The following is a 14,590-nucleotide window of genomic DNA, read 5'->3' as shown; positions in this document are numbered from 1 at the left end:
GCTTTTTCTATATAAGTTTTGCCATACGGACAGTGTAATGTCTAAACGAGTGACAGACGATTGAGTGTTACAATTTGTTTTGGGTGAGATCGACAAACATATGGAAAGTTAAGAGACACCATGACCAAAAAAAAAAAAATTCCACCTCCGTTGGATGCGATATAGTGGTGGACGCCCGGGGCCTGGGCCCCGTTCGCCACCCCCCCTCTGCACGCCACTATGTATACATCCACCCTTTTGAGTGTCAAGTCAAACAGTAGGTGCTGGATTGTGATTGAACAGTCATGAGTAGTATCCCTTCATATGTTACTGTCACAGAAACAGGTGAACTTTACTTCCCTGGCCCCCCTGGACTGTCAGGTTTGAAAAGGGAACTTTGCTTTTACTAATACACAGATAACCTTCCATGTTTTTAAGTCATAGAGCACTGTTACGGGTCAGTTGTAGGTTAGATTAGAATAGGTTAGAATAGTCTAGAACTAGGGGAGAGTGCGGGTGTGAGTGGAGTTCACCCTACTGTGTAGTTACCCTTGTGTGTTTATGTCTTGTAATCCCAAGGTCGAATGCGGGTATAAAAGGGCGAGTGAACGATTGTGGGATGGTCGGTCAGCGGGTTAGTAGCGGTTAGGACGAGGGCTGTTCTTGTACGCTTGAATGCATTGAGACGAATAAAAGTAGTGAAGTTATACACTAAGTGTTGTTGTTGATTTAAAACGAACCCAGAACGTAACAACAGGTGGCCAGTAGAAGCAAAGACTCGATGCTGTCCGTTTGCCTGATGCTGTCCTGACGTTCGCCTGATGCTGTCCTGACGTTCGCCTGATGCTGTCAGTTTTCCTGATGCTGTCCTGACGTTTGCCTGATGCTGTCCTGACGTTTGCCTGATGCTGTCCTGACGTTTGCCTGATGCTGTCCTGACGTTTGCCTGATGTTGTTGTTGTTGATTTTAAACGAACCCAGAACGTAACAAGCACATCAGATTAAAATTTTGTGCTAAGCATTCTGAGCTTAATATTTCTTGACAGTGTATTTGAAATATTTACTGGGTTAAGTATATTAAATGCATTCCAAGTGTCTGGCTTAAATTAAAAGACATTTAAATTAATTTAATGTACCAGAATTTCAAAATCTGGTTACTTATCCCAGTTAAAAAATTAAATTCTAAGGTGAACACAACTTTTGATTAAATTTGGCAACAGCTTCCACAAACACATAAATGCCAAGCAAACAACCATTATATTTAATAGAATATATATTATTATATATTTATTTATTACATTTGAAAGCAATAGAACAGCCCTGATTATACACAGAGCACCTTGAAGTCTAAGCTACTTGAATTTACTTTCTCACTCCCATTCTGCAGTCAAAAGCCTGAGATGTGTACAATTAAAAAAAAAACAGTAAGGAAAATAAGCTTTTTCTGTCACAATACTGCTAATACACATTCAACCTGGGATGGCCAAAAAAAGTTCTTTGCATATGTAATGTGAAACAAACAAAATTATAACTAGAGGAATGTATTTGAAAAAAAAATATATGACACTGTCAGGGTCATTTACTTTTTAAAGTAGAGCAGCTTGTTAAAATATTTTTAAAAAATGGCAGCAGGAAACAAATAAAAGTTAAAATTTGCCTGCATAAGCTGGATGCAGAAAAAAATAATCATTCATAAAAATATTTACATAGCCTTGGTGTGGTGTGTAATTACCAGACTTGCACAGATGTAGGAAAACACCTTGAAAATTTAAATCGTTGTCTTAAAAAATATATAGTTAAAACGCTCAATGTCGAGGTCACAACCTTTGAGCTTACTCCAAAAAAAAAAAAAAAAAAAAAAAATCACAACCTGATTTTACAGTTTACTACACAGTAATAATTTGAAATACAGCATGTCTCCATGCCCCTCGAAATGTAAATGCTGCCATTCAACCAAATCACGAAACGGAAATGGAGAAGTAAGAGTGGTCTACATTCCCACGTCAGGCGTAGTGAGTAACGCCATTTAAATTAACCGCTAAATTTGGCAGTAAGAGTGGCTTTCTCCTGCAAAAGAGTAAACAGGTTATTTTAAATTTTAGGTAGGAAAGAAAGAAAGAATAACAGTAGATTTATTAATATCATTTACATTAAAATTCATACTATGATTGATGTAAAATAAATCATAGTTGTGGATGTTTTCCTGTTATTTTTATTTTTAGTTCTGACTTTATTGGCCAGAATTGTTTACGTTCTCTAAGCAGGATTACAACTTACATTGCCAGCTTCATCCAGCAGTTTCCAAACACAGGATCCAATAGTAAATGAGGGAATATCTGCAATCTGTTCGTTGTCAGCTGTTGCAGTATCCTTGAAATTCTTGGCCCATACCTAGGAGAAAGAAGCAAGAATATTTTTATATATGAAGACTTTTTTGTCTTAGTTTGTGTTCATGTACCGATCATGGGAGTTCTAGGCAAATAAACAAAGTTTAACAATAGTTTTTCTAATATTGCTTTCAGTACCAGGTAATGATAACATTATGTGAAAACTGTTGATATTTAAAAAAAATAATTATTGCCTCTATAACATTAAAAAATATACTTACAGTGTATTGGCGACCAGCTGTCAATTCCAAATCTTTCAAATTAACCTCACAAGTGGTCTTTTCACCAGCTGTCCTTACCAGTTTCCATCCCTTCAAACTCTGGCTCTAAAGTTTAAAAATAAATAAAAACACATCAGAAATAGTAATAAATTGTGTAAATGCCTTAGTAATGTGTAAATGAATACATTCGAAAATCACTAGGAAAGAAAAATTACCTTTGCACGAGCACCTGATGTGGTGTTTTCAATGACAACATGTCCACCATTGTGATCAAGGCCGGCGAATCCAATAGGGCCCTTGGATGTTCTCTGGATAGTCAAACTTCCAGTTGATTCTCTCAAAGCTGAAAATATAGACATTAAACTATTATGTTTATACTAACCGTCCCGGCCAGGCCATGCACTGGCCTCTATAAAAAACCTATATGTAAAGGACCATGATTTCTGTGTTTATCAAGCAGCATATACCCCGCTTTGCCCGGGTTTAGGAAATATATTACTTTTTAAAATTAACCCTAACCACAACCAACTAAAAATAAAACATAAACACATAAACAATCGCAAACATAACAAACGCAAACCCAAACACAGACAAAAACAGAAACACAAACGTAACGCAGACACAAAAGCAAATACAAAAGCAAACATAAACGCGACACAAACGGTAACATAAACACAAACGCAACTCAAACACAAACGCCAACACATAGATAAACACAAACGCAAACATAAATGGAAACAATAACGCATAGCATAAACACAAACATGAATGCAAACATAAAAGCATAGTGCTCACAGTATAGCCCAGGGCGTCACACCGCATCCTGCCGGGGCACTAGCGGAACCACCTGATACAACTTAGTAAACAACTAAAATACCCCATCATATCCATAAGCTAACCAACAGTTCAAACCAAACGTCGAAGCCATAGCGCTAATGGGAATGCCCGGGGCGCCAAATAGCACCCTATTGGTGCTCCAGAGGATGCCCGGTTTCGATTTAGTTAAGGACTATAGTAACCCTTCTTATCCATAGTCTATCGCACTGTTTGAAACGAACTTAGGCGCCATGAGGCTCCCTGTTGGGGCGCCAGAAGACGCCCTGGATTCGATTTAGTGTTCGACTATAGTAACACTTTTTATTCACAGCCTATCGCATTTGTTAAAACAAACGTTTGCATCATAGCGCTCACAGGATAGCACAGGGCGCCAAATCGAACCCTGCGGCCACGCCTGATTCAATTTAGGAAACGACTGTAATACCCCAAGCAAATGGAAAGTTAGAAATAAACATAGAAGACATTTAGGAGCGGCTTCTAAACTGTCATTGATTAAAAATAATAATTAGTAAACAGTACGTTCAGTGTATAAAATAAATAAAAATCAGTATTTAAAGTATCCGTGTTTTACCTACCATATTGCACTTTATCTATCCATGCTAATTATATTGTTCCAACAATAATGCTATCCTGGACATCCGTGGAATTTGCATTTACATTTTTTTAATTAGTGTGATTAGAATTAAAAAAAAATAACCACCCCTCCCCCTTGCATAATTATTAAACATTTTAAGTAATTACATTTTTACCCTACTGTTATTAAAATGTATCAATATTTTTTTTCTAGGAATCTAAGCGATAACATTATTTGACTTGGTTTGTTTAATATGTTTTAGTAATGTGCGTGTTTTTAATATTTTCTTTACGTTATGCGAAAGAGTAAAAACTGCCAACTATTCAAAAAAATTAAGTCGTTATATAGATAAACCCTACCCTATTACTTAAAAAAAGACAATTCGATGTAAGTAAAATGCACGGCTTGTGCTGTTGTTTACTTTTATTGTTCCAAAGAACAGAACAATGGAAAACACCGGAGGCTCTCGGCACAACTGGTTGCCATACTAACCAGATAATTGGATGGCATCGCTGATGGCAGCTACTTTTCCTTGTGCTCCGTAGACTTGTTCAACGAGTGACCCTATACTATCCCTATATCCACGAAGACCAACCCTGAAACAAGTAAGTGATACTTCAGTTAGATTATGACATTCTTACATTATGACATTCAGTCATAACGGTTCAAAAAGAACAGATATAATATGTATCATAACTCCAAAACTGCTATAATATATTCAATATTTGAATGAATTTACTATTCATTTAACTAATTGAAGAAAATTTAAAAATGTGAAGTACCATGTGAGCGCATACTAAGAGAAAAAGAGAGTTAAAATGCTACAAGAACTGACCTTTGTTCTTCACTCTCCAGCAGTTTCTTGTAGACTGAAATCTCCGCCTCCAAGGAGAGCTTGATAAGCTTCAGGCTGTTCACCTCATTAAACACGCTCTCGAGCTGGTTATCCTTCTCGCCGCAGTCATAGTTGTACTTGTATCTCAGATCATCCAACTCGCGCTCAAGTTCACTCCTTTCGCGAATCAAATCATCACGCTCATTTTGGATGACGGTAATCTGCGGACAAATTCATGTAGAGTTTTATAAAACCGAAATCTCTTTGATTATTTTTTTTTTACAACAGGGACTGCCACTGTTAAATCAATATTTAAAAAAAAATTGAACTTTTGAATAAAAGGCACAAAATAGGATTAGCTAAGTATAGCATATTACCTTAGAAGAAATGTCAGTAAAAGCGGCATTCTTCTCCTGGATTTGACTTTTCAATTTCTTGCACTCTTCTTGGAGCTTAGATAATTGCGCGTCATCCCTAACAAAGCCACAGCGCAGATGCTCAATCTGAAAAAAAATTAATAACAATGTTTATACTACGTAAACGTTAATGAAGTTTTCTTGCTAATACAAAAATGATTGGTAGTAATGATATCAGCTTTTATATTTAGTAATGTCTAGTTTTAAATTATCTACAAGACTACTCGTTATCCTCGGTTAACTGTGGGTTTCGGGGGTCATCCATAAATGATATCAAGTTTGTTTAACGATTTTCATCTTTCCCCTCCCCTCCCTACTGTCACACATCGTCACAAAAAAACCAGACCCCACATTAAAAAGACGTCATAACTCAGGCAACATGTTTTTGTCTATTAAAACACCGTTTTCGGCTAAGCATGGGTCTGGCTACACTATCCCTTCATATGCTGACGTCACAAGTGAACTCTACTTCACCTGCTGAACTCTACTTCACCTGCTATGTGTCCCGCCAAGTCTCAGAGGCTATTTTTTTCTAAGTGCCTTCTCCATGTTGTCAAATTCAGTCATTGTTCTTCGTTTGCAAGTGATTTATGATGAATTGTGTGGTGTGTGGAAAATGGGGTGTATGTGTGAGATGAGTTATTGGATGTGAAGGGTGAATGTAGTGGTGTGAAGTGATACTTAGGTTATGCTGTGTGAGACACTGAAATCGCAGGTAGCGGTGTGTGTTTTATCATCTAGAATATCGGTGGAGTATGTTTTGGCGTGGATAGGTGATTAGGTGGGTATGGGGTGTGGTATTGGGGTTGAGGGTATGGTTCGACTTGGTGCGGTGTGTGGTTCATGGTTTTGTACGGGTGGTGGTGAGGTATATTATTCTCCATTCACACCAATGGCAAAGCACGGGTATACAGCTAGTTAGCTATAATTATAGTGTCAAGGTAATATTGATAAGATAGTTATGCAAGAAAATTATACATATTAAATAATAAATTCTTAAATACCACCTTGTAGTAGAATTCAATGAATTTAGGTTGTAGGGATGAAGTTGAATTTAAAACAAAATTGTAATTGACTTAAAAAAATGTTTTTGTAATAAATTTTGTTTAGCTGTTATGATGTTTACTTACTTGAGTACTGTATTTGAATTCCCATTCTTGTTGCATTTGATCAACCTTATAGTCAAAAGTAGACTGGATCTCTCTGACGCACTTAGCCAATTCAGATTTCCAGAAGTCAACATAGCCCATGCCCTTGATTAGGATTGGTTCAGGCTTCATCAACTCAAACTAAGGGTGAAGCAAAAAATGAATTGTTCCATCAATTGTATATTGGCCAAACAAAATAATTTTGTTTTTAAAGAGTTTTAAGCTGGGATGCACTGACGGAAGTTTTAAAATCGAATATATATATATATATATATATATATATATATATATATATATATATATATATATATATATATATATATATATATATATATATATATATATATATGTGTGTGTGTGTGAAAGCGCATGTATGATGATGGTGGGGTTCGGTATCTTCAAAAAGATTAAGAACCTTCTGTTTAAAGGAAGGTTCATACAAGGTGCAAACGTATTTGTTCCACTTTTGGTCGTGTCTTTAGAAAAGATTTGAAACAGGTATATTAGGGTTTTAAATTATCAATTAGGATGAACAAAGTAATAAAGCAGTAGAAGTAGTGTTGTACCAGTTGTACCTGGTTTAATCTAGACCCTTTTCATACTTTTGGCCGCTAAACCTATATCATGCAGATCATTTACAAGCTTAGACAAATAAATTAGGCAGTAGTTTTTAGTGTTTTTATAATCAAATATCGATGACGTAATTATTATTTTGTATTGTTTTCGGCATTAGATTTTTAATTATATTTAATTAATATATCTAATTGTATTTTTACTTTAGAATAAAAAATATAATATTTTATATAATATATATATATATATATATATATATATATATATATATATATATATATATATATATATATATATATATATATATATATAATATTTTATCAAGAGGTACCTGCTCAATCTGAGCTCTGTAGAACTCAGCCTCTTCACTTTTGGTCTGGGCAAGACAATCTGCCGTAATGTGAGCTATTGTCTCAACGTCCAGATCCTAAAAAAAAGTCCAACATTGTTTTTATCATAAAGTAATGTGGGAGTGATCTCCCTTAAACTTTCTCGTAAATTCATATTCGATTTTTGTCACATAAGTATTAAAATGTGGTCTAGTTTTACATACTGTAGTATACCATTAATATAGAATCTTTTAAAATATTACAAGTTAACTAAACCGGGAGTGATCTCCCATAAACTTTCTCGAATATTCTTATATAAAATAACAGGGGATGGGAACTCCATTTTAAATAGGCCTACTTAAAATTTTTAAAATAGAAGAAAATCTCGTAGAAAAAAGAATTGCACATGAAATGAACGCCAAATGAAATGTGCATAATAGTGCGCAATATTATTAGTACTTTATAAATTTACATGCGTTTTTTGAGAAATCGGAAATAACGTAAATTAGTACTTCCGGTCAACGAAAATTACTCAAAATTTGTCAGAAGGTAGACAATTAGATCTTTTACTTACATGTGAAATTTCATGTATCTATCTGAAATAATACTCAAGTTATAGGCTTTTGAAAAATTCAAAGTAGAAAAAGTACCACTTCCGTTTATCAGAAATCGCCCAAAAGGTGATATGGATGTACGATTTTGATAAAATACTTATATATGAAATTCAATCAACCTAGCTGTAACGGTACTCAAGTTATCGTGTTTACACACAGACAGACAGACACACACACAGACATACAGATATACGGACAAGATTGCAAAATTATGTTTTTCCGTATCAGTGAGGTGTAAAACGTCGAGATTTGTAAAAATCTGTTGTTTTTTTTGCACGATTACAAGACTTTCTCTATACTTCGTATATACGAGAAAGTAAAAAAAACCCACATAAACGTGACCTGGGGGGGGGGGGGGGGGGGGTGGGGGGAGGTGGTCATCCATTTATGACGTCCACACGGAGGAAGTTGGGGGGAGGGGCAGGTCAATGTTGACGTCCACATGTTGAATTTAATAACAAAATATTTACATAACAAATTATTTACATAAAATATTTCTTTTTTGACTGCCTGCAATCTTTGACTATCTTTATGAAAAGTTGTGTGTATAAAAAGTCTTTAAAATCCAGAGGTCGGCCCACACAGCGTCCATGTGCGATCACTCTTTCAATATAGAAATCTTTACTTCCTTGTATACAGAGTGCACAAAAATCATATGAAATTTTGACAGCTTTCATCGTTTTCAGTACTTCATCATATAAGGAGTACAAGGGACTTATTTTAATGGGGCAAAAATTAAAAATTCAGATTTATAAAAATTTTGGCGTTTTATGCGTAGTTGAGAAGGAAAAACATGGATTTACGATTCGGTCCTTATGTCTATGTGTTTGTCTGTAAACACGATCACTTGAGTACCTTTACAGATAGGTAGATGAAATTTCAAATACAAGTAATTTATCAAATTTGTAGTTAAGTATCAACTTTTCAACGATTTCCGGTAACCGGAAGTGGAACTTATTCTACTTTTGGGTTTTCAAAATTTCAGATAGATAAACGAAATTATTTCAAACATAAGTAAAATATCTAATTCTCTGCCTCGTGTCAAATTTTGAGTTATTTCCGTTGACCGTAAGTAGTAATTTACGCTTTTTCCAATTGATAAAAAAAAACAACAACAACTTATTTAATAAGTTTAAGTAATTAAAAATGGATTAAAAATCATGTCTATATCCCGAGTTGCCATCCCCCGTAGTGTTATATAAGAATATTCGAGAAAGTTTAGGGGAGATCACTCCCGGTTTATTTTAGATAGATCTCTAGTCTTGGCACATTCACAAGATCACAGGAAGTTTACACGCTATACGGTCATTGTGGAATATTTTATTTTTAAAATCTAATTCCTAACTTTTTCTAGACCTAATTAATTCAATTATTAGCAAGGTACACATTACAAGTTAATGAATAAGTAATATTTCGAGGGGTCTACTAAAATAAGTGGACGTCCACATTGTGTGTGTGTGGGGAGGGGGGGGGGATTGGGAGTGTTGCCGAAAGTGGACGCGTGTGGGCGGTGGGGGGGGAGGGGTGGTTCTAAAATTCGAATTTTTTTGTGGACGTCATAAATGGTCGACCTCTTCTTACTGAGCGAAGACGTCTGCAATTTGCTTGAGCATGCTCAAAGAGCTCACGGATCTTAGCGTTTTCTTTTTCAAGGAAGTCAATTCTGTTTCTCAGGATATCGAGTTCTCCCTCGCACTCTCCAAGTTTGTTTCCGTAGGTTTCAATCGTCTTTCTGTAGTCTTTGGCTTGGCTCTCTAGTTTAAGAATGCTGGAAAAAAATAACATTTATAAAAATAACGGCCCAAGTTAATAACTCAAAGATTAGAATTTAGATTGCACGTTTAGCAGGGAATTAAAGTACGCGAGCAATTACAATTTACACATTGCTTCCCTTTATATTCATACCATTGCATTTTAGAATGGTTAGATTGAGCCCCATTGCCGCAATATCAAAAAAGCTATGTTATATGTCTCAGTAGTGTCAGTAGTTAGACACGTTTAGAATTTCGTAAATATCGTAAAACATGTTAGGGGTCGGCAAATTAGGCTCGATAGCTTGGGATAGCAACTTTTCCAGGAGAGGTAACTCCAAAATCAAACAACTTTAAAAAGAATTTAAAGAATTTAAAGAAAAAATTGCTCTTTGCCGGGGTCAGTCCGTACATAGAATATTCCAGAATACGACATTTCCCCCTGTCTTGATATGATGTCAAACGTGCTCACACAGTACTCGAGAATTTATTCAAGAGGGCTCCACCAGCTATCTAATTAATATTGATTAATGTTGCTTTTGTTCTGCTCAAAAGATTGACAAGGCAGAGAAACTGTATGATGGCACCACTTTCATTTTTATAAAAAAATCACGAGATCATCTCTGTTTAATTTAAAACACCAAATTTTATAAATAGGCATAAAAAGTAAAATCTTTGTCAGGTCGTAATGTTAAATAAAACTATTTAGAGTTTGTCATAGATTTTTTAAAGTAATGAGTTTTATTCCAATTAGCCAACAGAGCGTAAGAATAATATATTTTGTCAACAGAAAGACAAGAATTTTTTTTAGTACTTTACATGTTTTTATTTACAAAAGAGTTACATGACTAAAAAAAAAACGCGTTTACATTTGCGACATGTATACTATACATGTTTAGAATACAAAGCCCGTTCACTCGTACAGAACATATAATATTATCGAACATTTTTGAAAATAAACATAACGTTTATAGCGTCTGCTATAGGCCTAGATAAATAATAGAAAGAGTAATCAAAGTAAAAAATAACTCGTAGATTGTGGGCAAGCAACTTTATTATTTTACTAGGCATACTGCCTAGCTTCGCTTAGGTTTTCAAAAAAATTGAGGAATTGAATGTTTAATTAATAGGTGATTGGCTGCTATGTTAAATGCTTAGGGCCTAAATTTATACAGTGGAGTAATTTCATGTTACTGAAATAGTGACGGAATATTCGCAAACTTATTACTCGCACGGTTATTAGAACTGCAAGGGGTTTCTTAATAGTATCAATCAAATATTATAATAAATAACTTTCGCAATTAATTTTTACAATTTCAGTACAATGCAAAAATTAACTTATAACAAAATATTTAATTAAAACAATGCTATACTTTATGATTTTTGGTTTTTTTTTTAAAAGAGTATACAAAATATTTAAAAATTATTTCATTAAAAAGTTACCTACCCTGTTCATAGACCAAATCTCGTATAATGATAATTTCATTCGCGGTCATTTTTAGCCCTCTTAGAGGGTTTTAAGTCTGACCAACAGTTTTTCTATACGGCGTAATAATCTATAGAGGTGTATACAAAAAATTAGCCAGATGTAAAGAGGGTAAGTGCCCTAAAATCCGTTTTCAAATTACCCTATGTTTTTCCCATAAAATACAAAGATTATATAGGAAATACGACTGGTCAGTTTTGACCCATTTAACGAATTTTCCCGGACATGGCGAGTTTTTTGTGACACCCCAAGGCGTTCTCCTACCACCTCACAAAATTTCAAAGGGGGTCGTCGGAGGAATTTTTTTTTCGTAATATAGCCCATATAAGGCGCCGGTCAGTCATGTTCAGTTTTGAACCCCCTCTCCGTAGACTTTTTGGCCAACCGTCCCCAGTTCTCGTGTTCTATTGCCCCAAGGCACCATCGTGCCAAATTTGACGCGCCTGCTGCGTCGGGAAGTGGCCTATCGGGCACCTGACCACTTTGCTTTATATATATAGATAGGAAAATGGTGTAGCCATGGTGCTTACAATTTTGTGACGGTGTGTGATGAGGGAGGGGGGGGGGGTTGGGTGGTTTCAGTTGGTGTGGCGTCACACTTGTGCATTATAAAAAAATCAATAATAGAATACGAATTTTAACCGTTATTTCGAGTTTTAGAGAACTGTTTTAATAAATTGAGAAATTGATTAAAATACTCTGTTCATAGTGTTTAGACAAGGTTATGGAAAAATATCGATGATTTCAGAAAAATTCAACTGCCATTGTAAGGGGTGAGGGGGGCTGTCGTGTGACGTCATTGCAGGGGAAGGGGTCGGGCTTTTTGTATTGATATGTGACGGAGGGACGTGGGGGCGGGGGGAGGGAGGTAAAAACCGTAAAAAAGCTTGACGTCATTTATTGATGACCATATACATTCAATAAAAAACAATATTTTCTATATAAATATGTATTTTAAAACTCTACACATTCAGCGGATTTTCTGATCTCTTGAAAATGACAAAAAGATAATAATATATAAATTTACAAAACTGTCAACTTTGGATCAATTTTAGTCATGGTCTTTTTTATGTGGGCTGGTAACTAAGATTGGGTCTTGTCACCCCTAGCTTGAATGTTCAACTTGTTTCAGACTTGTTCATTTCTTGAATTAGATCTTGCATATATATCTTTTTTTTCCACTCATGTATCGCTATATCTATAATATAAGCGGGCTGTTAGTGTGTCAGTCCTTATGTGTCGCTAATTTTATGGCTTGTATTAAACCACATTACTATTTATATGATTTTCACGTAAGTAGTCTTTTTAGGTTTGTTTGTAGTCCGATTGGGTATTTTGTCACTTTTAGTTTTTCTTGTTGTGTAGAGTTTTAATTATTTTTAGTGTTATTTTATAAATTGATAAGCTTTTTGTTTCATTTTAGACTACTTAAGACTAAGGGTATAATTTAACCAGTCTCGGTTTAGCCTGACTTGCACTGATCCTTGTATATGACGTCACGGATCGTTCAATAACTATCTCAGTTGGTCTTTTGAAAGTTATAAGGATAAAGTCCTTTTTTTTAAAAATCAATGTACATTTAAAACTAGTTATTTATGGTAACAGAAAGGTTGCATATTTTTTGACAGTGGGAGGTTTATCTTTTGTCTTGTTGTAAGAAAGTGGTTGTGTCTTTGTTGTGCTAGTGTTGTAAGTTGTGAGAGGAAGGGAGGGGTTGAATCTTTGCTAAAGAGCTAGACTGGTTTAATAGGGAATTATGTCCGTAACAGCAAACATGGACAGAACTTTGTGGGCGCCAGTTTACCTTTGTGGGGAGGCAATTTATTTTTAAACTCACGCAAGTTTATAGTATGCTGTACTATGGTAAATATGTTATAAAGTCTGCTTCTACTGATGGAAATGTACGTGCTGATTTTTTTAACTGGGACAAGACAAGGTTAGATAATTTGATAAATCAACAATAGGGGAGACAAATTAGTTATTAATGTAAAAAGTAGTGAGTATAATTGAGAATGGAGAAACAAGAATATTTTACTTCAATTGCATCACCAGAAGTTTAGAGTGTAAGTAAATGTCACCTACATTTCGCGCTGGTTGTTGATCTCTCCATCCAGGTCGACCACCTTGGCCTTACTTTCCCCATCGGAAATGCGTAGCTCTTTGAGGTCATCGCGTGCCTGTCGGAGCTCGATGTCATAGGCGTCCCAAATGGGTTTAAAATCTTGGACTTTTCCGCTGCGCAGAGCCTTATTTTCAGCCTCGAGGTTATTGATTTTAGCCTGTTGAAAGTGGACCTTTTGGATGTAGTCTGCCAGACGCTCGTTCAGGTTCTGCATCTCACGTTTTTCCTTCTCGCGGTTGTCCTTTAAGTCGAGTATTCCAGAGCTGGACAGCTGCTGGTAGACCCCGGAGGAGATGGAGTTGCGGTAATTGGCGCTGCTGGACCTATGGGAGTAATGTCCTGAGCAACGGCTGCTCACGCTGGAATTCGAGCGGCAGATCGTGAAATGCCTGGCCTGGATGCAGCTCTGGCGGCCTCCTTGTTCTTCTTCTTTCTTCTCCATCCTGAGACTTCTGGTTTTTAACAAAGCGGGTTCAGAAAAAAACTTGAAAGTTCCAATAAAGCAAAGCTTTAACGGTCCTTGAATGTTTTAGCTTTCCTGGTAAACGAAGACAAAATTTATTTTTATTATAAACAATAACTAATTACAAAATCTATACAAAACAATCATTTTAATTACTATCAAATAATACGAAAAATTGTGAAAAAAAAATCAGATATATACTTTATCTGAAGTTCGCCAACTTAACGCCCGGCGAGACAGCAAAGAGAATGGTAACGTGTCTGCTTGCGCGGAGAGTTTATTGTCATTCTGGTCATAAATTGCATGTTTCTTCGACCAGTTGTGTCGATGGGTTCTCGCCAACTTAAACGTCGTGCAGGATTTATTGCTGGCTGGTTTTCAAATTGCCAGGCTAGAACTGAGGCTCAGATTTGGCTTTAGATGTGTTTTAATGTTTGTAAATTTTCTTAGCTTTGGTTTTATTTGGGATTTATGTACACTTAGTCATACCTGGATTGGATCACGTTTTCAGGTCGTGGCTCGTTCCTGGTATCTGGAGCACTCAGAGCATGCTGGGAAGGTGACATGCCCCAACTTCCCCTGGGAGGTGGGGGGGGGGTGGAGGAGGGGCGGCTTTCACTGGGTAATGTGAAAGGAATTGTCTCCCGAGGCATAGCAGAGCTATATTGATAACAAGCTCAAAATCAAGCTGTGACCTAAATGAATATATAATTTTAGAGCGTAGGTGTAAGTATTTAACACGTTGAGCTTTGCTAACTATCAGTTGTGAGTTTAATTCCAAACTAGCTTTAGGAAGACGAGCCTTGTACTGTCCAGATAATATTATGCCTCGTCCTTGATCCATCAGCTGTAGGG

The 14,590-nt window shown here is 35.9% G+C and overlaps 1 protein-coding gene across 1 annotated transcript; it reads right to left on the bottom strand.

The window, feature by feature from the left end:
* Positions 1 to 1,251: 1,251 nt before the first annotated feature.
* LOC131935895 (non-neuronal cytoplasmic intermediate filament protein-like) lies at positions 1,252 to 14,018 on the bottom strand. The gene is made up of 12 exons (XM_059292636.1): positions 13,937 to 14,018; positions 13,233 to 13,810; positions 9,495 to 9,681; positions 7,302 to 7,397; positions 6,380 to 6,538; positions 5,211 to 5,336; positions 4,834 to 5,054; positions 4,491 to 4,594; positions 2,803 to 2,930; positions 2,588 to 2,692; positions 2,257 to 2,370; positions 1,252 to 2,046 (listed from the first exon to the last, which is right to left on the bottom strand). The coding sequence occupies exons 2-12, from the start codon at positions 13,712 to 13,714 to the stop codon at positions 2,011 to 2,013; spliced, it is 1,758 nt and encodes a 585-aa protein (XP_059148619.1). The 5' UTR covers positions 13,715 to 13,810; positions 13,937 to 14,018; the 3' UTR covers positions 1,252 to 2,010.
* Positions 14,019 to 14,590: the final 572 nt, after the last annotated feature.

Source organism: Physella acuta, unplaced genomic scaffold (genome assembly GCF_028476545.2).
Source record: "Physella acuta isolate Inbredline_101_S28 unplaced genomic scaffold, ASM2847654v3 ptg000013l, whole genome shotgun sequence".
In the NCBI taxonomy this organism is placed as follows: domain Eukaryota; kingdom Metazoa; phylum Mollusca; class Gastropoda; family Physidae; genus Physella; species Physella acuta.
Note: the sequence above shows the minus strand (reverse complement) of the source record. Positions and strands in the feature narration are given on the sequence as shown.